We start from the raw sequence: 26,509 nt of genomic DNA, 5'->3' as shown, positions 1-26,509 counted from the left end.
ATACCTGAACTGCTTGCGCAATGCAGAGGTTTAACCCACTTTTTTTTCGGGGCATGGGGTGAAATGCTGTGTTCATCAAGGCAAGGGAAACTGGAATTGGAAATAAAATACTATTTTCAATCAACCAGTGTCAGGATCAGGCACTCTTGGATCAGATAGATCACTAGCTGCCAAAGTTGCTGATATTTGCAAGGTGAACTTCTGCTGGGGTTTCCATATTATAACCATGCTCCACTGTGTTTAGTAGTATTATCTGATGAATCTAAATGCCTTGTGATTTCTATATCCTAGAAAATATTAGCTTCAGAAGTTGACACAAACTTGAAATATTTTGGACTGTCCATTGATGGCCAAATGGATATGGATAGTGATGGTATTACAGATCTCTCAGTTGGATCTATTGGAAGAGTTGTGCAGCTCTGGTAAGGGACTTAAGTTCTTCTCTATGTTATTCTGAAGTTAAGTATGAATCAGCCTAAATGTTTGTGAGCTGTCTGTTCCTACAAATATAAAGTTTATACATAACAACCTTAGCAACGCCATGATAAGATTTGTTTTGCAGTGTGTACTGGATACTGTCTGATCACTGTGAGAACTTTGTACTATTTAAGTACTTTTAGTTTTTAAAGTGCTTGGTATATAAAAAAATATTCTTGTTTGAGAATCCAGTCTCTCAGAGTTATCATAGTTGCCTCCGCTATGGGGGAATGGGGGTAGAGGAGATGTTTAAGACTTGTATTAAGCCCTGCATCTTACATTTACCTCAACCATTCAACTTCAAATTGTCTTATATGTTGTTCTTTTAGAGATTACATTTTAGCCATTTACCAAAACCCATTTCAGTTCATTCTATACCCTTAAATAATAAAAAGTAATCCTTGCATTTGATATGCCGCCTTATCACGTCAACAAGACATCTCAAAGCGTTTCACAGAACATACTGTAAAGTGTAGTGACGGCATGTGTTTTCTGGGCGAAACGCGGCAGCCAATTGCGCACAGCAGTGTCCCAAAACATTTGTGGATTGAGTAACCAAATTATTAATATTTTGAGCGGGATTATTACCCCCGGAAAGCAATCCGCCAATTGACTAACAAGTGGGTTCCTACTTACTGTAGGTAAACAGAGGTTTGTGTGTGGAATTTGAATAACAACAACAGCAACAAAATTACATTTCTAAAGCCCGTTTCACGTCAGGAAAACATCCCAAGACGCTGGACAGACAGAGTTATGGACCCGAGCTGGGGATCAGGGTGGGAGAGGGCGGAAGGCAGTGGGGGAAGCAGGGAGATCAAAAGCACGGTCGAAGAGGATAGTCTTAAGATGGGTCTCAAAGGTGGCAAGGGAGGAGGCAAGGCGGAGGGATTGCAAGATGGAATTCCAGAGGGTGGGGGCAGAGTGGCGGAAGGCCCGCCCGCCAATAGTGGGGCGAGCGAGGCGGGAGACGTGAACCAGGCCAGAGCCCATTGAGTGGAGGGAGCGAACAGGATTGTAGGGTTTAGGAGGTCGCAGAGGTAGGGGGGTAGCAAGACCATGGAGGGCTTTGAAGGTGAGGACCAGGATCTTGAACTGTATCCTCTGTGTGATGGGAAGCCAGTGGAGTTGGGCAAGGATGGGGGTGATAGAATCGCAGAGCCTAGTGCAGGAGAGGACATGGGCTGCAGAGTTCTGGATGATCTGCAGCCTGTGGAGGGAGGAGTTGGGGAGGTGGTCAAGCAGTGAGTTTGCATAGTCGAGCCTCGATGTAATGAAAGCGTGTATGAGGGTTTCAGTGGCCTGCGGTTTGAGACAGTCTCGGAGCCGGACGACGTTGTGGAGGTGGGGGAAGGCAGAGCGGGTCTTGGCACAGATGTGGAGTAGAAAGGATAATTGAGGGTCAAGCAAGGCCCCAGGTTCCGGACTGGCTTAGCAATGTAGAGTGTGCAACCATGGATGGTGATGCTGTCAGCGTCTGAGGTGAGGAAGTGCCTACGGGCACTAATCATGAGAGCCTCGATCTTGTTGACATTCAACTGAAGAAAGTTAGCTCTCATCCAGGACTTGATGTCTGACAGACATTCTGTCAGGACAGCAGTGGTCCTGGAGTCAAGGGTGGAGGCAGAGAGGTAGAGTTGGGTGTCATCTGCATACATGTGGAAATTGACCCCATGTCTACGAATGATGTCACCAAGGGGGAGCATATAGATGTTGAAGAGGAGGAGATCAAGGACAGAGCCCTGAGGAACACTGCACGAGATGGTCCGGGGGCTAGAGGAAAAGCCGTTTGTGGAGATGAAGTGCAGGCAGTATGAGAGGTACGATCTGAACCAATCAAGGACAGCACCACAGTTGACGTGAGAGGAGAGACGGTGGATGAGGATAGAGTGGTTGTTGGAGTTGAAAGCAGCAGAGAGGTCAAGTAGGACGAGGTGGCAGAGGGAGCCCTGGTTGCAAATGGACTGAATATCGTTTGTTACTTTGACCAGAGCTGTTTTTGTGCTGTGGGCGGCACGGAAACCCGATTGGAGGGGTTCGAGAAGGGAGTGGCAGGAGAAGAAGAGGCGAAGCTGAGAAGCAACAACTCCTTCCAGAACACTGGAGAGGATGGGGCAGTAGTTAGGGAGTAGAGAAGGGTCTAGGGAGGGTTTTTTAAGGATAGGAGTGATGACAGCGTTTTTGTATGGGGTGGGAAAAGTACCAGAGGACAGGGAGAGGTTTACAATGTCAGTGAGTAGAGGGGCAAGGAGGTGGAGCTGGGAGGTAAGGAGAGGGATAGGGATGGGGTCGAGGGAGCATGGTAGGTTTCATACGGGTTATGGTGGTGATGAGAGAAGAGGGGGAGACAGATTCAAAGGTGGGGTGGGAGAAGGAGATGGGGAGGGGATGGCAGAGGCAGCTGAGCGGATTACCTCGACATTGGATTCAAGCAAGTCCAGCATCCCCTCACAGTTGGCATTTGAGGTAAGGATGGGTGAGGCATGAGTGGGTGGGCGGAAGAGCTGGTTCGTGATGGAGGAGAAGAGCCTGAGGTTGTCCTTAGCCTCCAAGATTGTCTTGGAGTAGAATGACGATTTAGCGGAGGCGAGGGCAGAGTGCTAGGATTTGATACGGTCCAGCCAAATCTGCCGATGGGCAGTTAGGTTTGATTTAAGCCAGATGCGTTCAGCGTAACGTGCCTGAGCTTTAAGGGAGCGGCAATGGCAAGTGTATCAAGGTGATTTACGTGAATAAGAGACCGTTTGGGAAGAGAGAGGAGCGAGGGAATTGAGAGTGGAGGAGAGGGAGCTGTGGAAAAGTATGACTGAGGAGGATAGGTCATTGTGGGAGGACAACCAGAGGGAAAGAAGATCAGATGACTCCAAGGCAGCTGAGAAGGAGGGGGGAGAGATTTTTTTCCAGGGGTGATATGAGGTGGAGGTGGGTTGGATGGCGGTGGTGAAAGGGATTGAGAAGTTAAGGGAGATGAAGTGATGGTCCAAGATCACTTTGTCGATGATGGTGAGGTCCGAGACAATGAGGCCCCGAGTGATCACCAGGTCGAGGGTGTGACCGCGGACGTGGGTAGCAGAGTGGATGTGGAAGGAGTGATTGAGGGAGGAGATAAGGGAGGAAAAGTCAGCAGAGGTAGAGCAGGAGGGTTGAAGTGAAGGTTGAAATCGCTAAGAATGAGGAAGAGTTCAGAGTAGAGGGAGAGAGAAGATAGGGTGGAGATGTCGGGGATGATGGTGGGGGAGGACTTGGGGGTCAGTGGGTAAGGAGAGTTGGAGGGGTGATAAAGGATAAGGTGCTCAAAGAAGGGGAAAGTTCCAGAGGAGTAAGGGGATAGGCCAAGCAGATGAGAGCCACACCACCACCACGGTGGTTAGGTCGTGGGGTATGATGGAAGATGTAGCCGGGTAGTGTGGCCTCTATCGGGGAAGGTGTCGCCTGGAGTGATCCAGGTTTCAGTGAGGGTTCAGATGTGTTCATCGACAATGAAGTCTTGGATGGTGAGTGTTTTGTTGAAGAGGGAATGGATGTTCCGTAGACCGATGCTGAGGGGACAGTTGGTGGGGGAAAGTGGGGGGCGAGGTGGGGGAGTGGGGGGACAGGGAGGGTAGGGATGTGGATCAGGGAGGACAGATTGGCCTCTGTGGTCGGGAATCGGTGAGCCTTGCAATGAGAAGGGGGAATAGGGCAGTCAGAGTGGCTGCTGTTGGACAGGCAGTGGCGAACCCCATAATAAGCACTCTTTTTGTTGAATAGTCCATAATGAGCCATTTTGTCATTGCTTGGAACATTTCTCCTTCTGCATCAATGTCACGTTGTTCGTTCATGTTTGTACTTATGACTGCGTTGTCCAAGTCTTCTCTTTATGCCTGGTGTCTCAGTCTTTTAGCACAAAAACTAATGTACCACATTTTAGGGTTATGACTTTGGGTGACTTAAATTTCTATGTTTTGAAAACTGACACGTGAACTACTTTCATGTGAGAACAAGGGAACTCCATATGACATGTGAATCTTATCTAACAAGGCTTAAAGATCAGACTGTCCTTAGACTCTAAGGCTTCGTCAAAATGTCTTGTAAAAATTGAATAGGAAATTTATCTCTCACTGAAGACTATAGGGCCAAAGGTGATCATTTGTGATTATAATCACTGATGTAAAATGATTACATCAAATACCTCAATTCCACCACCTCTTCTTCTACCCCATTTCTAATTTTTAGATCACTAAAGTAAGGTCACATTTGAAATAATTAGAAGTTTAAGCACCCAACTGCGATTGGGCATTGATCAACAACAACAACTTGGATTTATATAGCACCCTCCACACCGGACGGCGTCTCAGAGCGCTTTACAGTTTTGGATCCAGGACCGAGCCAGGGGGAGGGGTGGGAAAGTGACCAAAGGCGTAGTCGAAAAGAAAGGTCTTCAGCAGAGACCTGAAAATGGGAAGGGAGGGAGCGAGACGAAGGGAGTGAGGAAGGCGGTTCCAGAGCCTCGGGGCATAGTGGATGAAGGCATGGCTGCTGAGGGTGGAGCAGAGGACTCGGGGGACGAGGAGGAGGCCAGACCGGAAAAATGAAGGCAGTGGGTACTGTTTTGAGGAGAGAGGAGGTCAGAGAGGTAGGGGGGTGCAGAGGAGTGCAGGGACTTAAAAACGAGGGTGAGGATCTTGAAGTCGATCCTCTCTGGGACAGGCAGCCAGTGCAGTCTGGCAAGGACTGGGGTGATCGGGGAGTGGAGTTTCGTGTGGGTGAGAATGCAGGTGGCAGAGTTCTGAATGAGTTGGATTTTATGGATGGTAGTGGATGGGAGACCGGCGAGGAGGGCGTTAGAGTAGTCCAGCCGAGAGGTGACAAAGGCATGGACCAGAGTTTCAATGGCTTTTGGGGAGAGGTATTGACGGAGACGGGCCATGCGACGGAGGTGGAAAAAGGCGGTGCTGGTAAGGGACCGGATGTGGGGGAGGAAGGATAATTGGGGGTCGAATCTGATGCCTAGGTTGCGTATGCGTTCGGAGAGTTTTAGGGGGAGGTCGGGTAGGTGGAGGAGGTGAGAACCATGAGATTTTAGACGTTGACGAGAGCTGAAGAGTATGGCTTCTGTCTTGGCAACATTCAGCTGAAGGAAGTTTGCGCTCATCCAGCTCCTGAGGTCTGATAGGCAGGCTGACAGAACATCAGGGGATTGGGGGTCGCAAAGAGAGTTGGAAAAGTAGAGTTGGGTGTCATCTGCATATATGTGGAAATGTACCCCATGTCTGCGGATGACATCCCCAAGAGGGAGCATATAGATCAGAAAGAGGAGGGGGCCAAGGATGGATCCTTGGGGTACCCTGCAGGTAACCGGGTGAGAGCGGGAGGAGAAGCTGTTTGTGCAGATGTACTGTTGGCGGTTTGTGAGGTAGGTCTCGAACCAAGTGAGTGCGGTCCCACTGAGGTGGATGATGGAGGAAAGGCGGTGAAGGAGGATGGAGTAATTGACTGTGTTGAGCACGGCGGAGAGGTCCAGGAGGACGAGCAGGCAGAGGGAACCCTGATCGCAGATAGAGAAGATGTCGTTTGTGACTTTCACAAGTGCAGTCTCTGTACTGTGGGCAGGGAGGAAACCGTACTGGAGGGGTTCAAGAGGGAGTGGGAGGAGAGTTGTGTGCGGAGTTGGTTGGCCACAACCCGTTCTAGAGCTTTTGAGAGGAAGGGCAGGTTAGAAATAGGGCAGTAATGGCTGCGGTTTGAGGGATCTAGGGAAGGTTTTTTCAGGAGGGGGGTGATGGCAGCAGTTTTGAGGGAGGCAGGGACTGATCCAGAGGAGAGGCACTGGTTGATGATGTCAGCCAGTAGTGGGCATAGGAGGGGGAGCTGTGTGACCAGTAAGTTGGTAGGGAGGGGGTCGAGGCAGCAGGTGGTGGGTTTCATGGAGGTGATGGTGGGTGAGAGGGAGGAGGGAGAGATGGGGAAGAAAGAGTGTAGAAAGGGGGTGGTGGTAGGAGCAGATGATGAGGAAGGTGAGGGGGGCAGAAAGGGCGTGATGGTGGGTGACAAGGGGCAGGTGGATGAGGTTGCCTGGCGGATGTTGAGTATTTTAGCAGAGAAGAAGTCCATGACCTCCTCGCACTTGGCATTTGATGTGAAGATTGAGGAAGCCTGAGGGGGGGCACGGAGGAGGTAGTGGGTGGTGGAAAAAAGGATTTGGGGATTGTTTTTGGCCTCCAAGATAATGTTGGAATAAAAGGCCGTTTTTGCGTGTGTCAAAGAACGGCGGTAGCTGTGGAGATGCTCGAGCCACAGTTGGCGGTGGACTGTCAGGCCAATTTTCCACCATCTGCGCTCGAGCAGACGGATTTGGGGTTTTTGGCGGCGGAGATGGTTGTTGTACCAGGGATATCGGGTAGGTTTAGAGATGGTCCTGGATTTTAGGGGGACAAGGAAGTTGAAAGTGGAGGAGAGGCGATCATGGAGCAGCTGGACGGCTGCTTCAGGATCTACCCGGGTGGAAGGCCAGACGGATAGGATAGGATGTCTGATGATGAGAGGGCCTTTGTGATCATGGGAAGAGTTCAAGGAAGAACAACAAAGATGGTCATAAATTCAACTCTGTTGTTTTGCTCAATCTATAAATTCAGTAGTTTTGTTGATAATAACTTCCTTGAAGTTATTAAACTGGAAATCCTCAATGGATAATCAGTAATCTTTTCCTTCATTTTGCTGATAAACAACCTCATTTGTCAAATGATGTCACAGTGAATCTCCCCTATTGTAGGTATAATGTGTAACAGTGAATGAGGTGAAAGTCATTACATTTAACGTTCCTGAATGGAAACAGGCAATTTGGCCCAAGTCCACAACAATGTTTGTACTCCACATGAGCCTGCACCCAGTCTAACCCCTCCCCCATACCTTATTATTCTCTTCTCTCTTATGCGTCCATCGTTTAATATAATAATAATATGTTGCTCATTCCCTGATAGTCGTTTGTCTTTCTTGCATCAAGTTCCCACTCTCCTGTTTCTCTCTGATCTGAATATGGTAATTAGAAGATGACTTGTACATTTAGCAAACAAGTCCTTCCTTTTATAGTGCTCTTCGTTCCTTCTCACCACCGTCTTTGCCAAAAATAACTAATGAATGCCTCGTTAGTTACATGAGAATTAAGCACGATTTATGTAGCATCATTGGTGCTACTCAGTTTACATCATAAAGGAGCTCTGTCGTTTCACGCTCTGAAGCTCCCTCTATGAATGTGTAGAGGATAAATTGCAGCTTAAACATTATAAAGGCATACACATTGAAGGTTGAATAATCTAATAAACATCATGGGCTGTTTGTAATTGCTTTAGATCAATAAGTGACATTTTATCACTGATATATTGAAAGATATAATTTGTAACAAAAGTGATTTCTTTTTTCAGGTCACGAAGCATTGTAAATGTAAGCGTTACAATGGCATTCACACCAGAAAAACTGTCTATTTTTGACAAAAACTGCATGGTCAATGGAAAAAGTCAAATTTGTGCTCGATTCAATGTGTGCTTCAAAGCTACATTTAAACCAGATACACGCGTCTCTTCAGTCAGTAAGGATTGCTTGTTCTTGTCTATTTTATTAACCATTTTTGTTATTCTGCTTTTTATGTACAATATAAAAGCCACACAACAAAATAGTAGTTAGTTACTTAGTAGTTACTTAGTTGTATTAATTTACTCTCCAAATTCCATCTATAATTCTATAAACATTTGACCAGAATGTTCCCCCATACTTTGCTAAACCTAAACCTTGCTTTTCATAGCGTGTCTTTTTCATATTCTACTACATTCTTTCGATAAAACTTTACATTCACATCAGAAGGACATGATTTTCCCCCAAAATATAAGGTCCAAATGCTGAAGATTATGGGCTTTCTGCCATTAAGTGTAGAAAGAGCCTTTTGACTTCAAAGTCACTGTAAAGACATCTTGCATGAAAGACTGTTTATGTTTGCCACTATTTGGATGCTTATCATGAAGATGTTTATCAATAACATTGGTTTAAACTGCCACACCTTTCACGATTTACAATCTACCATCTCCATTTACATTCAGCTACATTCTACAGTTAAGTTACATGAAAATATACAAAATTATTACATTCCTATATGGGAATTATACACAAGCATTCTCAATACTGTCCATGTGTTTTATCACGCAAACCTACCATTCTTCTTACTATTTCCTGAGGAAAAATTACTGAAACAGAGAAAGTTAAGGTCATTCAGCCCATCATGCCTGTGCTGGTGTGAGCTCCCGCACTGGAACTAGTGACTATGAGTCTCATTTCAGCAAACAAGTGAGCCCATGCCCTCTACCCCCCATACACCGCCCTTCCTCGCCCCCCCCATCAGACTGAGATAAATGTAAGCCCAGGTCTGAGAGCTGAAAGCACTGCACTAACCCAGTGCAACAGCAATTATTATTGGTTGAGTTCTCTGAAAATGAGGTCTGAAGCATGTATAGGTTTGTGTATAACCCTTGTCAGATACTGATCACAAGAATGCCATAGGACATTCCAGTGAAAATTCCTAGAGAGTCATACAGCTCTTGTACACAAATCATTCGTTACAGGCAAATATTTCACCATGTTTAGTATAAGCGGTGTGCCATGGCGGTGTGGCATGTCATCTTTTTGCAAATTCCTATCTCGAATTCAAATAATAATAATAATAATAATAATCCCTGCATTTATATAGCATCATATCACGTTGTTGAGACGCCTCAAAGAGCTTTCACAGAATATATTGTAAGGTGGATTGACTGTATATTTTGTGGGCATAATAGGGTAGCCAAATGCAGTGTTACACAGTCATGCATTGAGTAATCCAAAATCTAAGATAAATCTGACACTCCAAAATCTTAATTTCCATAGGTGCATTGAGCTTGTTAGTTTTTGACCGTACTGATCAATATATCAATTGGCTGCCACGATTCAGCCACAAAATACACAGTCACTACAGTATATTTTGCGTAGCGATTTGAGACGTCTCAAAGATGTGATAAGATGCTATATCAAATGCAAGTATTTTTATTATTATGTTGCATTGTAAAGTAAGAGCAAAGCCGAGGAAAAATTAACCTTCTACATGTATTGTCGTTTTCTTAGTTACACAAGATGGATATTAAACTAAGAATTTATGTGGTGAAAGGCTCTGTTTCATAACAAATTCAACATGATAATCACATCAATCCTAATATGAATACAATTTTAATGAATATAATACAATTTAATCCCCAAATTTAATCTTGTTTTATCCACTAAAGACAATGGTTTGAGACATTTTTCAGTCAATCGGACATTCAGAAGCCCATCATCATGCTTAAGAATATCCATGCATCCCATCTACCCATTGAAATCCCAGAGATAGATTGTTGGAATGGAGTGCGCACTCTCTCCCTGGAGGCACACATCGTGCTTACCTAATTCCAGAAAGTATTAGGCAAATCCATCCATTGTAAAAGGTATTTTAGAAATGTTTGTTATATTATTCATTGGTCATCTATACTTTGTGTTAGTTCCTCATATTGTAACTTTTGGAGAATATGTGTAGTCTTTCAGGCAGTTATTTTTATTATTTACTTTATGTTTGGATTTAAAATGTATAAAATACTAACAGATTTTTCAGACCTCAAATGTTATGTTGAAAAAATAACCCTCTTCAAACTTTCCAGACATTCGATACAAAGCCACACTGGATGGAGATCTCCTGTCACTTCACGTGATTTCACGAGGATTATTTGAAGAGAATCATGACCGATTAATACAAAAGGATATTACTCTTGACAGTGTTTCAAAGTGCGATGAACACAAATTTTATGTGCAGGTCAGTGTGACATTGTCTGTGACCTAGTAGTTGTTAGCTCACAGTAGTTAACGAAAGATCCCAATCACTTAAATCAGAGTGGTCCAACCTTTTTTGGTTGCTGAGGGCCGGATGCCCTGTTTGAGAAATGTCCATGGGCCGCATAAGCAATATTTTTGTGTTTCCCTTCCAGAAACATAGCATAACAACATTTACAGGTTACAGAGGGAGCGTGTGGGCCAGATTAAATGGAGGGAGTGGGGGACCAGATTAAATCGGTCTAATGCGGTCCGCCAATTGTACCACCCTGACTTAACTACAAAGCTATTTAACAACATCAATTTCTATTTATATATCACCTTTCACATCAGGAGGATGTGTCAAAGTGATTCACATAGCTGAGTAGGAGACCAAGCGGGGGCAGGAGAGGTGGGCAAAAGGCAGGGAGGCAGGGGATAAGGCGGAGGGTCTGTGGGATGGAGTTCCAGAGAGCAGCGGCAGAATGGATGAAAGCTTGATGGTGGGATGGATCAGGTGAGGAGCATAAAGCAGGCTGGTGATTGCTGAGTGGAGGGAGCATCCATGGAAGTAAGGTTCCCATTCACCCCAAATTTACATACTTTTAGAATATACACTCCACTCCCTTTGTTGGCTTCTTAAAGCTAAATACAATGATCATTTAGATTTTTTTTTAGGTTTTCAGCTTCAACTCCGTACATGAACTGCAACACACTGATTGCTCTTCTAAATGCAGTTGCCAAAAAATGTGTCAAATAGCTCTTTAGGTGTATTAGTTTTAGCTCAATACACTCAGATCGTAGCTTCGTATTTTCAAGAAGGCACCATTAAATAATAAAGAAATGTATAGCAACAGATAGAAATATTGAGGCGAAAAATACGAGATGTGGTGTAATAACTATAACTGGTGCCATACACTCTTCTCAACTCCTGGAGATTCCCAATGATAACTTTGGCAGAGATACTTGTAATCCCCTTCTCCCCAACACTACTTTGTTAAAATGATTTTGCCCAACAAATAATTCCTGCAGCTAATGTACTGGTTGGCAGTTTAATCCGCAGATCCCAGCATTTCAGTGACAGTTTGAGGAATACCAACTTAACGCAATGACCTATTTCTGTGCTGTATCATTCTATATAATCCCCGAACTAAAACATGAAATTACACGATCTGCGAAGAGATAGGATCAAATGCTCCACTATCAATAATTTCAAGATTCTCACACTCGCCTTCAAATCTCTTCATGCCCTGGCACCTCCCTACCTCTCCAACCTGCTTACTCCCATCCCACTACCTGTTGACTCCACTCTACTATCTTTGGCTTCCTGCATGTCCCTCATTCCCTCCAGTCCAACATCGGTGGCCGCGCCTTCAGCCACTACGACCCGAAACTCTGGAACACTCTCCCTCTATCCCTCCACCTTTATACCTCCTTCCCCAATTTCAGGTTGCACCTGAAAACCTTCCTCTTTGACTGTGTCTACGGTTACCTCTTCCCTACTCGGTGTCATGCTTCGTCGTTGTCAAGCAGGAAGTCTAACCTGCATGAGGGGCGCTATATAAATGCAAGTTGCTGTTGTTGAGAGCATTTCTATGAAGTCAGGATGGGGTTTGCAGCAAAGAGAGAGAGAAATCAGTAGAAGTGCAATGTCCCAAGTGTTGGCCAACATTAACGGTGATAATCGTCACATCATATACAGTATTTTTTAAAATCACCATTATTTTACTGACCATTGTAATTCCTTTCCCACTTAGGCACATGCATTTCAATAATTTCAGTGTGTATTTTGTATGGATCTAAACACCAATGTTTCCCTTATTTTACTGCAATTCTCCTTTTGAGTAGGACACAAGAGATATTGTTAACCCAATCGGTCTTCGTTTGGACCTCGCACTACAAAATGTTGACATTGGTCCTGTTCTTGATGCCAACACACCAAGGTCCAGAGAAAGTTTTGTAAGTTTTACAAGTCATTTTGTATTGAACAGCGTTTTATGAAATTGACATTTTTAAATGTTAATTAATATTGACTAAATCTTTTTCACAGATTCCATTTTCAAAAGAATGTGGCGAGGATGAAGAATGTATAACAGACCTTGTGATTAAAGCTCACCCAGCTATTGCATTGAGCAGGTGAGAGCTTAAAAAATATCTTTAACTAATTCAACTGATTACTCAGCTATCCCATTTCGCTTAGGGGTTAGAGCATTCGCCTTGCAAGTGAGAGACCTGGGGTTAATTCCCGTTGAGACGAAATGTTGGGCAAGTTTCCTTATTCCACATGCCTATGTTTACCTAGCAATAAGAAGGAACCCAGTTGTTAGTCGATTTGTGGATCGCTTTTCCGGGGATAATAATCTCCCCCAAAAAACACAATAATAATTTGATCATTCAATCTACGACTGTTTGTGGGACACTGTTATACGCAATTGGCTGCTGCACTTCGCCCACAAATATACAGTCAACTCACTTTAAAGTATATTCTGTGAAGCGCTTTGAGACATCTAGAAGATGTGAAAAGAGCCATATCAAATACAAGGATTATTATTATTATTGGGAGCCAATTTATGATATAGCAACACAACTTGCATTTATATAGCATCCTTCATGCGGAGCATTGAAGCGGGAAGCTTTACATTTAGCTACTGCTCTCTAGAACTCTATTCTAAAATTCCTTCATCTGACTCCTCTCTCTGCCTTTGCAGTCCATTAAAACATTATTTCTCTATCCGTGCCTTTGGTCATCACTATTAAATTTCCCGTTCTCCCAACTTAGTGTAATGATTGTTCTTTGAAGGCAATTCAAGATGTTCATGCCCTGTGAAAAGCATCACAACAATATACATTTATATAGCGCCTTTCACGTAAGAAGGACATCTTAAAATGCTTCACCCAGCTGACTGGGAACTTAGCTGGGGCTGGAGGGAGCTGAGGAGGATATGGGTTTGGCAGAGGTGGGGTGGTTGACTGAAAGCCTGGTTGAAAAAAAGATCTTGAGATAGGCTTTAAAGGTGGAGAGGGTGGGATAAGTGCAGGTTATTGTTGTTGTCAGATTGGGGTCAGTGATTTCCAAAAGTAAGCACCATCTCCCCATGGTTGGCCATTTGCACTATTTGAACTGTTTGAACACTTCAGCAACTTTGAGAAATTGCTCTTCCCACTCTTTAGTGAATATTGAAATATACAACTCATTAAAAAGTCCTCCTAATGAAACATAAAGCCAAGTTTGAATTTTCATTAGATTTCTCTTCATTACCATTGACAATGTTGGGATTGTCGCTATGTGCCAAAGTACTTCAATTGAGCCTCTGCCAATGTTAAACAAATGGACCTTTACATTCTCTGATATCAAAAATGCCTTTCTTTAGCGTACAAAAACAACTTCAACAACAACTTGCACTTATATAGCCCCCTCCAGGCAGGGTAGCGTATAAGAGTGCTTAAAATCAGAACCAGAAATCAGAGATGACAAGGATGTTAAGGTTATTCCTGCACTACTTCTCTGCTTTTTCTTTCAATGTTGCTGAGTGTTTTTATTTACCATTTTTACAGCAGGTCTTAAAATTTTGTTTCATTCGGAAATTAATCAATATTTTCTTTCTGCCAACAGTGACTCATCTTACATTGTTCATAGCAAGAACAAGCAACTAACTATTGATGTAAAAGTATCTAACAAGAAGGAGAATGCATACAACACCAAAGTATTTGTTCAGTTTTCCAGCAACTTGTATTTTGCATCTTCTGTCTTGGTGAGTGGAACCTTTTGTTCATACAGTTTGTTAAACCTTCAACGATTATGGTAGTATTTCTATACAAACAACATAGATTTGGTGAAAAAATCCACATGTGTCTATTTTACTCTATTTATGTAGCATTATAGAGTATCTGAAATGCTGTCCTCTGTCCAGCACCTTGGAACGTCCTACCGACGTGAAAGGTGCTAAATCTTGTTGTTGTAAAGATGTAATCTTGTTGTTGTAGTCTTGTTGTTGTTGTATCAAGAATGTGGTAGACTTGTCAAATTCTGATTTCAGTCAATATCATTTAAAACCTCAAAGTTAAGTCTGAATTCAACAATTCGCCAAATTCTGGACTCTCCAATATGCTACATAAATAGAGAAAATGAAATGAGGTGGAATTGTTCCCTAAAACTTGTGTGGCAGTATACTACATCTGTACTACATATATGTTGTACCATTGAGAGGTACGGTACATGTGTGGGATGACACATGCAATTCCGACACAGTGAGTTCATTCTGATCTTGCATGTCTCCTTAATTGGCTGGACATGTTGGCAGAAAATACTAGCGTCCAGTTGTCTTGACCATGTCTTGACCAAGAGATTATCATAGAACAAGAATCTGAACTTGGTATGGGAAATCTGAAAAATATTACAAAACACAAGACAAAATGTTCAGTGTTTATTCTGAATACATCCTATTTTTAAATGAAAAATATTAAAACATTGGAAGTTTAACTGTGATTGCAATATTCAATACAGGGTATAATTTCCACAAATAGGGCTGTCAGTAACTGGAGAACATAGACACAAGAAAAACAAAAGAAGATCTTAGGAGAATTCTTTTCACAGAGAGTTGTTGATATGTAGAATGCTCTGCCAAGTAAGGTGGTAGAGGTAGAGACTATTGTGACTTTCAAGAGGGAAATAGACAGGTATAAAAAAGATAGAGGCTTGAAGAGGTAGAGAGTTAAGGAGGGGTAGTGCGCTTAAACGAATAGTTTGCTCTGTGAGCCGGTGCAGACTCAATGGGCTGAATGGCCTCGTTCTGTGCTGTAAATTTTGAAGATTCAGGTTTATTCTATTCATTCTGGCCCTGTGATTCCCTACCTGGAATGTCTAGTCTGAATTGGTCTGTCAGTCACTCAGTAGAGGTTGAGTATTTTCCCACAGAACGTAAGGGAAACACTGAAGCAAGTAATTTACATTGGACCATTCTCATATGGTTTATTAACTACCTTTCACAGGATCAGATTGTCTCAGTGTTGTGTCAGCTGAAAGAACATTATTGGTCTCCTGTGTAGTTTTGTGGCTATGAGAAATTGTGTTGCACTTGCCATTTGTTTTATGTATTCACTTTCCTGCTGGATACTGCTCTATCAAATATTTAGAAGTATTAAATTAATCATAGATTCATTTTTATAATACTTTCTTCTGGAAAACAGTTTGGTGCGACTGAAGTACTTTGTCGAAGTATGGAAAAAACGTCAGTAACCTGTGATGTAGGGCACCCAGTACTGAGGCAAGGAGCTGAGGTAAATATTTTTGGATGTTTTTTGGAACAATTGAATGAATTGATGAAATGACAAGGAAATCTAAGATACATATGGGAACAAATTCCAGTTGGGTCTAGAATTCCATGTGTGTCAACCTGGCTCAGTGGGTAGGACTCTTACTTCCGAGTCTGGGAGATAGTAAAGACTAATAGTCAAAATGTTAAATACATTACATTTATTCTTTATTTTTGCATGTCAATAGGTCTCTTTTCAGATCAATTTGGATTTTAACCTCAAAGAACCAAAGAAAGAGGTTGTATTGGACTTCAGTGTCGAAAGGTACATATGGATTACAAATGTTTTGACATTTCTTACCACTGGTTTGCATTTCTGCCAATTTTACTGTTTAGAAGTTTCAGAATAATATGTGTAGCTGTTTTATTTTACAGCGAAAGTGCAGAACAGCAAGCGACTATGAATGACAACAGAGCACAAGTTACTGCTAATGTGCAGTATGACAGTGAAATTCTCTTCTTAAGGTATGGAGTTGAAAAACGTACAGAGAAGTAACTTGATAGCTTTTTCACTAGAGCCAAGAGATGGCCTGATTAAAATCTTCAAGAACGAAGGAGAGGGCAAGGTGAAGGGACCCTGGGATCGAGTTCCAGACCTCACTGCCAATGGTGGAGCCTGTTAGGATAAGAGATCCTATGGCTCAAGTCGAATGACCAGACAGTATTAAGTTTGTGGTTAACTATGTTTATTCAAATACTGAGTACAGAAAAGAGAAAACATAAAACATATACTACCGGTTCTTGAGCAGTCAGCGTGCTTTGGCCTTCCGCCTGTGGGTGCCTCGTTCCCTGCCAAGTCTGCTGCTGTAAGCCGGCAACCTTTCCTACCTTACCCATGACATGTTTTATGCCTCTCTATTCATTCAATCCATTATTAGGCATGCAGACTGTGTAGACCTCTTGCCACTGGGCAAAGGGTCAGGGGTATTGTCATTTCTGTTTTACTCAGGAACCGGGTAATTTCGACTACACAATAGCTTGTTTGACTATACTTGTTAGTTATGAGTGCGTGACAGTTTATCTCCTTCCTCCCAAGGCCAGTGATTGTCTTACTTCAACCTTTCATGCCGACCACTTCCTCTTAACTGAGAGAAAAGTATTTATGTTATTAACAGATGTTTGTGATGGTTCAGGTACAAAATGGTGTTATTCGCCAATTTGATTCATATAATAATAATAATCCTTGCATTTAAAATAGCGCTTTTCACGTCTTCTAGACGTCTCAAAGCGCTTCACAGAATATACTGTAAAGTGAATTGACCGTATATTTGTGGGTGAACGCGGCAGCCAATTGCACACAGCAGTGTCCCACAAACTGTCGTGGATTGAAAGTGACCAATTTATTATTGTTTTGGTTTTGGAGGGATTATTATTAGGCGTGTGGAGTCAGGAAACTTGCCCAAGGTTTCGTCCTGCCTGGAATTGAACCTAGGTGTCTCGCTTGCAAGGCGAGTGCTCTAACCACTGAGCTGCAGGACTCCGTATAAGCAAGATTAACAACTTAACGCTTATAATTTGATGGGGCCCTGCCTTACAACATTTCGTTACATATATCATATTCTAACAGACCGACAGGTTGGGGGGCAATGCGGAGGGAATGTTCACTTAGATAAAGTTTTCGCGGGTCACAGAGCAGGGAGGGGCAAGACCATGCAGGGCTTTAAATGTGAAAATGAACATTTGTTTTCTGATCAACTGTGAGGACTCATGTGCTGCTGCTGCTGAGACTGGATTCAGTGATGAAACGTCTGTGAGGAGCAGCCGGCTGGGATTGAGAATAGTGATGTGGAGATAGATAACTATTCTGGAGTTATGTTTGATTATATTTAGGTTTCAGGAAGTATTTCTACAGAACATCACATCAGAAGCTCAAGTATCAAGAGTCCCTGATATGCCCGATCTAGAAAAAAATGTGGTCACTCAATCCACGACTGTTTGTGGGACACTGCTGTGCGCAATTAGCTGCTGCGTTTCGCCCACAAAATATAGTCAATTCACTTTACAGTATATTCTGTGAAGTGCTTTGAGACATCTCGAAGACGTGATAAGGCATTATATCAGATGTATTATTATTATTATTATATCTTAGGTCTTTGCCAGTCTTTTCTTATTCCAGGCTTTTAAGTCAATGTACACAGACAAGTTGTCCAGAAGTTACTGATAAAATTAATGTAATTAAGTGTTAAGATAAATTTGTAGTGTGGGGCAATCCACTGCCTCCATATGTATGCACAGCTTTAAATGTCTTCTTTTATATTTGTAGGGACACCAACTTAAATTTCTATGAAATTGACTCTGGCAAACAAGCTGTCACAACAATAACTACCTTTGATGACATTGGTCCAGAATACATGATTACACTCAAAGTAAGTATATGACACTTAAACTAATTGGTTTTAAAGGAAGTTACAGAAAACCCACTTTAAAATTAAGACTGTATTTGCCAAATTCTGTACACTTTGAAGTGTACTGAACCAATCTGTCCTACAATATTATCTTAACAAGGTTTAGATCTGTATGAATTAGATGTGTATTCCATATCTTGATTGTTGCATCAGAAAATGGATAGTAGCTAATGTGATTTGGCAATACAATTAATTTCTGTACTTTTTTTAAAAAATAGGTTAACACTGGACATTTCCCAATCAATGTTGCAACTGTTACTGTTGAAATACCAGTGACAACCAAGGGCAACAATCATCTTCTGTATCTTACGGATGTAAAAACAAATCAGGTACGTCTTTATTCAATACTTAACTAAAACCTGTAATGAACTACTGTACAAAGGTATCTGCTTGCAGGTGTCTGCCTGAATATTGCCCTGAAACAATGATCTCTTATATCACTGATACTATTAAAATATCAGCCAATATCAGCACTTCACATTCAAAAATTTTTTTGTGGAAAATATATTTAATGAATTGAAGCAAGTATCTATCTACCGGAATATTTCTGGGAAATCTCAAACTGGCAACATTCCATGATTTTTCACGAAGAATCTGTTTTAATCACAATAATTTTATCACCGTAAACAGAAGTGTTTCATAGGCTGCTTATATTATTCAGACTCAAAGAAAGATTGTAACCACTCTGTTGTGGATCATAACAAAACAAAGTAACTTTGTAATCCCTCCAGAGGTTAATTAACAACATTTTGACAATATGATGAATTCCAAATATATATTTATAGTGAGTGTATTTATTTTCTAATTGTCTTCTATTATTATAACATTGTAATTAGTTGTCCGAGGCCTTTTGATTATATTTATCTCGGGAAGAGACACAGAATTAGCGAGATATGCATTTTGCCATCCCATTGTAATTATCAAGATAAAGCGTAGCAGGACTGACAGACTTACTTTTTTGGGGTATCTGATACATGCGGAAACCCATCACCATTCTTCAGAGTATCCAAACCAAGCTGAGAGTTCCATGCATCCCACCTACACATGGAAATCCCAGAGATAGATTTTTGGAAGTGAATGCACACATCCTGCTTACCTAATTCCGTAAAGAATTAGGCGCAGGTTGGCAAGAACCAAGGATGAGGACCCCTGAGTGTGCGTTGATGCACTGCTGGAGTCTAACCAGCTAAAACTGCATAGCTTGACATTGCTGCTTTAAACTCTGACAGAATCAAACACATTGTTTATATGTAACAACAACAACAACAGGCTGGAGCCAGCTGAGTGGAGGGAGCGAACAGGATGGGAGGGAGTTAGGAGGTCACAGAGGTAAGGGGGAGCAAGACCGTGGAGGGCTTTGAAGGCGAGGATTAGGATCTTGAACTGTATCCTCTGTGTGATGGGAAGCTAGTGGAGTCGGGCGAGGATGGGGGTGATAGGGTCGCGGAGCCTCGTGCGGGAGAGGACAAGGTCTGCAGAGTTCTGGATGATCTGCAGCCTGTGGAGGGAGGAGTTGGGGAGGCCGACAAGCAATAAGTTTGCATAGTCGACCCTCGATGTAATGAATGCATGTATGAGGGTTTTGGCGGCCTGCGGTGTGAGACAGTGTCAGAGCTAGACGATGTTGCAGAGGTGGGGAAGGCAGAGCAGGTCATGTTGTAGATGTGGGGTAGGAAGGATAGTCGAGGGTCAAGGTTTCGGACTGGCTAAGCAAGGTGGAGTGTGCAACCATGGATGGTGATGATGCTATCAGCGCCTGAGGTGAGGAGGCAATGCAATGACCCAACATCCAAATAGCAACTTTTACTGCACTACTATATGGCTTTTATATTTTTCACACAATCTCTTTTGTAAACTTTTTGAGTTTATTCGATCAGTGTGAAGTTTCGGACTTTTTTGCGATGTTTGCTAATTTCTACTGGGATGAAATTGCAAACATTTAGCAACAATTTAGGAAAGGACAATGACATCTGTGTTGGGAGTTGTACCAGGGTCGCAGTGTTGACATAACTTCCACATTCACCACTGAAGTTCATTAACAATATATGTTCCAAGGGTAATTAATGGGATTTATTTATGCAACTTTTTAAAAATGGATTTGCAGGGAAGCAACTTATTTTGCGAAGTGAAACTTGATAGCCTGAAAATAAAACAGCAACCTTACACTGCAACCTTTTCAGAAGAGAACCTTCGAAATGTGAAAGATCTGGTAAGCTAATCTAGTTTTAACTAAACAGACAATAATAATAACCTTACTTTTGGTATAGCATCTTTCACATTGGGAGGACATCCCAAAGTGCTTCACAGCTATACTGTACTGTACACGTTGCTTCACAGATATACTGTGAAGTGTAGTGACTGTGTATTTTGTGGGTGAATATGGCAGCCAATTTACGCAAAGCAATGTCACACACACAGCCATGAAGTGAATGACCAAATGTATAGACCAAGCAGTTATTTCAGATTTGATCCAGTCAAGTAAATATTGTGTTTTATATTTAGTACATACTTGTTGTTAAACTGTCCTTCTCATTAGAATATTTTCTCACATTTTAGTAGCTAAGCACACATTTTTGCAGACTCAAATTCTAACTGTGAGGTTAAGTTTATTCACAACACTGGAGAAAATAAATTGCTGTTAAAAGAAAAAAGCCTCTGTTTAACCAAACTAGTTTACTTGCAAGAGATTCATGGTTCACAAATTTTTGTGATTAATTTTGTGAGATATGTTTCTTTTTTTTCTGACAGAACTGTGAAACAGCACAATGTGAAAAGTTTATGTGCTCTTTTAATAACCTTGAACAGAATAAGCAATATTCAATTAATATCACATCAAGGATCTGGAGTGGCACATTTCTAACTGTAAGTATAACTTTTTTTTAGTTCAGCCGGGTATAGAATCATAGAATTATATAGCACAGAAGGAGGCCATTCAGCCCATCTTGTCTGTGCCGGCTCTTTGAAAAGAGCTACCTACATCAATCCCACCCCGATCTTCCCATAGCCCTGCAGACTTGTCCTCCCAAAATACTTCTCTCTTAAAAGTTGTTATCAAATCGGCTTCCACCACCTTTTCAGGCAATGCATTCCAGATCCAAACAACTCAACTCTCTGTGCGAAAAAAATTCTCCTTACCTCCCCACTGGTTCTTTTAACAACTATTTTAAATTGGTGCCCTCACCTGCCAGTGGAAATAGTTTCTCCTTGTTCACCCTATTGAATCCTCTCATAATTTTTAAAATTTCTAATAAGTCTCGTCTTAACCTTCTTTGCTCCAAGGAGAATCTCTAGCCTCTCCTGACACCTGAAGTCCCTAATTCTTGGTACCATCCTGATAAATCTCATTTGCACCCTCTCCAATGCCTTGACATCCTTCCTAAAGTGTGACGCTCAGAACTGAACACAGTCTCTAGCTGAGGCCTAACCAGTGTTTTATAAAGATTCATCATAACTTCCTGGCTTTTGTATGCTATGCCCCTATTTATAAAGCCTAGTATCCCGTATGCTTTTTTAACAGCTTGTCCTGCCACCTTCAAAGATTTGCTTATATGAATCCCCAGTCTCTCTGTTCCTTCATCCCCTTTAATTTTCTACCATATAGCTTATATTGTCTCTCCTCATTCTTCCTCCCAAAATGTATCACTTTGCAATCTGCTACTATCCTCCTCACTGTTTACTACTTTCCCTAGCTTAGTATCAAACTGTACTCCCCATACCCAAGTCCCAGTCATTTATATAGATCAAAAACAGCAGTGGTCCCAATACTGACCCCTGGGGTCACCACTGCACACTTCCCTCCAGTCAGAAAAACAACTGTTCACCACCACTCTCTGCTTTCCGTCTCCATCCATACTGCCACTGTCCCTTTAATACTATGGGCTTCTATTTTGCTTACAAGTCTCTTATGTGGCACTTTATTAGACATCTTTTGAAAATCCATATAAGCTACATCAACTGCACTACCTTCTTCACCCTCTCCACTCCTTCATCCAGAACTCTGCAGCCCATGTCAATATTAATAATTGTTTTATTATATTCTCAAGAAGTTTCCCCACTACTGACGTTAGGCTGACTGGCCTGGAATTCCCGGGTTTATCCTTCTGCACCTTTTTGTACAGGGGAGTAACATTTGTAACCCTCTAGTCCTCAGCCCAGTGTCCAAGGAGGATTGGATTGAAAGATTGTGGCCGGAGCCTCCGTTACTTCCACCCTTACTTCCCTTAGTAACCTAGGATGCATCCCGTCTGGATCGGGTGATCTATCTACCTTGAACACCCATGCTTAGTATCGACATGCTTAAGAGTTGCCAAACCAAACTGAGAGTTCCATGCATCTCACCTATACGTGGAAATTCCTGAAATATTTATTGGATGAAGTGTAAAGAACCAGATCATCACAACACTGATTTTGCTTCTGTCCAGTGTATAGACAGATCACATGTTGAAGTGTTTTGTGGAAACTATCTGAAGGTCTACGTAGATGTAAACGTTTAAATCACATGTTGAAGTTACAGTAGTTTGTGTATTGTAGAACAGATCTATTTCAAGACCCTCACACTCACCTATAAATCACCTTATACCCTAGCACCTCCCTACCTCTCCAATCTGCTCACATCCTACTCCTCGCTACCCCCACCCCCCATGGTTGGTCGAGCCTTTTTCGCATCCCCCAAACTCCTTCGCCATCAACAGGCATGCCTTCAGCAACTCTACCCAAACCACTTTGCCTCAATATCTCTACCTTACTCCCACTTTACCCATTTTTATTAATAATTTAATTAATAGCAATATTAATAATTGTATTATTACGTTTTATTAATAGTAAGATAAATACTAATTATAATTAAATGGTAGTTAAGAAGGCGAATCAGAAGAGAAATATTTGAGATTCTCCTACTTGAAGCAACTTGTGACTTTCCTTGTAAATTATAGATCCTGTAAATACCAGGATCATCTAAAACTGACCTCTAACTTGCTGATGAAACGCAGATCTCAGGTTTAATTCTATGAAACCAGATTATGATTCCTGGTGCCCAGGATTGTCTACGAGAATCAGTTTCAGACACTGTACGTTCATGTATCTGCAGGATTCACTCTTTAAACACCAATTTGTGACTAGCACAAAGCAGATGGCACTCTGTAGATTTACTTGCCTTTTGTTTTTAAAAGAAATCCTTTAAACAAGACTGATGTTTTTAAAAGGGCTGTGGTCTTCTCATAATCATTTATTGCAATGGAATTGATGAATCTGAAAAGTCAGTCAATATATCTCTCCTATTTTCTACAGGCTTCCTTACAATCGCTAACGCTCACTGCAAATGCAGAAATTCAAACAAACCAACCATCCTTATTGATCATCAGAAACAGCACTCTGACGGTAGGTAGACTTTTAATGTCCATTCAAATCCTTGATGTATGTTAAGTTAGCTGTTCTCAACCAGGGAGGCACTACAACTGGCATCAGTGTCCTGGATTAGGAAGGAGAAACCAGGGTTCCCACCTGATTTGTAACTCGCGACAACTGCTGTGTGGATGCTGAATGAGATTAGAATCAAGGCTGTGATCCATCTTCTCTTCTCTAGCCCACTCCCCAGCCTTTGAATAACCTTCTGACACTCAATTACTGAAGATCAGACATAAATAATGGCCACTTGGATGATGTGCCTGAGGGCAATCTCATGGAATCAAATCTCAACAAAAGCAAAAATGAATTAAGGAGCAGAAAATTGTTTACCAAAAAAAGAATGAAAGTAATGACTTGAATGATTGATAAACCCACATTACTAATGAAACCATGGAGTCCCGGTTGCTAGGCAATTGGTAGATCGCTTCCGGGGTTAATAATTCCCTAAAAATGAATGTGATTGCTCAATTCACAATTCTTTGTGGGACATTGCTGTGCGTAATTGGCTGCCGCTCTTCACCCACAAAAAAATTGCACTGTCAATCCATTTACAATTTATTCTATGAAGCTCTTTAACACATCTCAACGACGTGATAAGGTGCTATGTCAAATGCAAGGATTATTATTGTATTATATATTATTACTGGAATTAACTGATTATTATTAAATCTTGAGTAATGAAGAACTTAAGAGAACATGAGGAAGAAATTCAATATCCTTCCAATACACAAGCAATATTTTCAACTGATAATAATTAAATGCCAATAATTAAATCTCACTGTGATATACAAGATTTTGTAATCAATCAAATAAATAAATCCTTGCATTTCATACAGCATCTTTCACATCGGCAGACATCTCAAAGCGTTTAACAGGATTTCATGTAAAGTGTAGTGACTGGGTATTTTGTAGGCAAATGCAATAGCAATTTCCCAACAGCCATGATGTAAATGACCAAATAATTGTTGGAGAATCCCCCTTCTCGTTTTGACTATTACCATGAGATTTTTAACAGCCAAATAAGCAGGCAGACAGAAACTCAGTATAACATCTCATTTTAAAGGACTAAGTGTTCAAATGCTATTTTGAAGTGAAATAATGGATATAATTCTCTGACAAATTACCTTGGTAAACCAGTGCACGTTATTCTGATTGGTACATATAAATCAGGTGTGAATTAAATTGCAAAAATCCCATTATAAACTCACATTGCTAAAATCAGTACATATACCAAGCAGTGAAGAATCACATCCACTTATTTGATAAGCTCAGTAAATGTACTAAAAGTTAAAGAATCGCCTACTGTATTGGATTCAAGTAAGTATAAATTATTAATGCCATCTATTTCATTAATGTGGAAAACAGAGTATTTGCTACATTAGAAGCAAAGGAATGTAAATGTCTGGAAAAAAAACTATTGCTATCTGGGTTCCAAAACTGAACTTTGTTTTAGTTCCAATTGATTGATTTTGCCCACAAATATACAGTCAATTTACCTTGCAGTATATTCTGTGAAGCGCTTTGAGACGTCTTGAAGATGTGAAAATGCGCTATATCAAATGGAAGGATTATTATTATTATTGCAGATTTTGCAAGTTTAATAGAACCACTGAACAGGGCTGAGATATAACATAATTCTTGCAATTGATTTAGAGCCTTATCACGTCACGTATCTCAAAGCGCTTCACAGACTATACTCTAAAGTGAAATGACTGTATATTTTGTGGGTGAAACCGATTGCGCACAGCGGTGTCCCACACCGTCATAGATGGGTGACCAAATTATAACAGTACTTTTTATTTTGACTTTTAGATTCCGATTACAATAACCAATCCAGTTGGAAAAAAAGACATTCCTACAGGAGTGATTGTGGGAAGTACGATCGGAGGATTGCTTTTACTTGCAGTATTGATTGCTGTCTTGTGGAAAGTAAGTAACTTCTTCCTTTCACAGAGTTTGTCACCTGGTTCCTAGACTGGACGTATCTCAAAACCTTTCATTTTTAAACTTTTCTGTTTGGTAAGTTATGAATCAATTGTTAGGATGTACGAAAAGAAGAAACAAAATGTGAAATTATGCAAATAAAAGAAAAATGCCATCACAATATCACAACAATAAGAAAGCTCTTTGCAACAGTCACACTCCTGAGATAAGATTATAGGGACAATCAATAGAAACATCAATAGAACATAGAAACTCAAGTTAGGCATTGTAGTGCGTCATGAGAAGGGCTAAATTAAGGAGAACCATAGAAGACTTATTCATGCCTGACATTGGCGACGAATTCTGGGACAGGACAGCAAGTTATAGAACTTATAACAAGAAAGATCTTGATTATAATGGCATCAAAGGCTCAGTCCAGCAAGTGGGAATGAGTATTTGGGACAGACAAGTGGATATTACTCCTGTGGAAGGATACAAATATCAAAGGGGGAACATACATTAATCAAAGAACCCTAAGATAAACAAAGATAGTACATCATTCTCTGCAACTGAGCCACTTTCCAATACTGAGTGTGGTGGCATCACTACCTGTGTCCAAAGAACTGGAAGGTCATTGGCATGCAGAACAACAACAACAAATGACACTTGTATGGTGCCTTTCACGTCAGGAGGACATCCCAAGGCGCTGGAGAGTCAGGGGTCTGGACCCAAGCTGGTGGTTGGGACCAGGAGGTTCTAGAAGGCGGGGAAGCCATGTTTCGCCCACAAAATATACAGTCAATTCACTTTACAGTATATTCTATGAAGCGCTTTGAGACATCTCGAAGTCGTGAAAAGCGCTATATCAATTGCAAGGATTATTATTATTAGAGGGTAGAGGTAAGAGGGTGACCAAAGGCACGGTCAAAGACGAAGGTCTTGAGATGGGTCTTGAAGGAGACAAGGGAGGGGGCGAGGTGGACGGACTGTGGAATGGAGTTTCAGAGGGTGGGGGCAGAGAGGCAGAAGGCCTGCCCGCCAATGGTGGGACGGGCGAGGCGGGGAACGTGAAGCAGGCCGGAACCCGCTGAGCGGAGGGAGCAGGCAGGATGGCAGATGGTTAAGAGGTCTCAGAGATAGAGAGGAGCAAGGTCG

General features: G+C 41.7%; 1 protein-coding gene across 1 annotated transcript in view; it reads left to right on the top strand.

Annotated features, from left to right (window-relative positions):
• itga2.2 (integrin, alpha 2 (CD49B, alpha 2 subunit of VLA-2 receptor), tandem duplicate 2) overlaps positions 1-26,509 on the top strand; it is a 78,151-nt gene that overhangs the window by 49,041 nt on the left and 2,601 nt on the right. The window contains exons 15-29 of the mRNA XM_007892202.2: positions 292-422; positions 7,875-8,038; positions 10,164-10,315; positions 12,160-12,270; positions 12,362-12,447; positions 13,925-14,063; positions 15,499-15,588; positions 15,812-15,888; positions 15,999-16,088; positions 17,887-17,989; positions 18,247-18,357; positions 20,133-20,237; positions 20,777-20,890; positions 23,315-23,404; positions 25,244-25,360. Of these exons, the coding sequence (XP_007890393.1) occupies positions 292-422; positions 7,875-8,038; positions 10,164-10,315; positions 12,160-12,270; positions 12,362-12,447; positions 13,925-14,063; positions 15,499-15,588; positions 15,812-15,888; positions 15,999-16,088; positions 17,887-17,989; positions 18,247-18,357; positions 20,133-20,237; positions 20,777-20,890; positions 23,315-23,404; positions 25,244-25,360 (1,680 nt within the window). The remainder of the gene's footprint in view (positions 1-291; positions 423-7,874; positions 8,039-10,163; positions 10,316-12,159; positions 12,271-12,361; positions 12,448-13,924; positions 14,064-15,498; positions 15,589-15,811; positions 15,889-15,998; positions 16,089-17,886; positions 17,990-18,246; positions 18,358-20,132; positions 20,238-20,776; positions 20,891-23,314; positions 23,405-25,243; positions 25,361-26,509) is intronic.

The sequence above is a fragment of the Callorhinchus milii genome, unplaced genomic scaffold (genome assembly GCF_018977255.1).
Source record: "Callorhinchus milii isolate IMCB2004 unplaced genomic scaffold, IMCB_Cmil_1.0 Scaffold1, whole genome shotgun sequence".
NCBI classification, from domain to species: Eukaryota; Metazoa; Chordata; class Chondrichthyes; order Chimaeriformes; family Callorhinchidae; genus Callorhinchus; species Callorhinchus milii.
The sequence above is the reverse complement of the archived record's forward strand: the minus strand, read 5'-3'. Positions and strand labels throughout refer to the sequence as shown.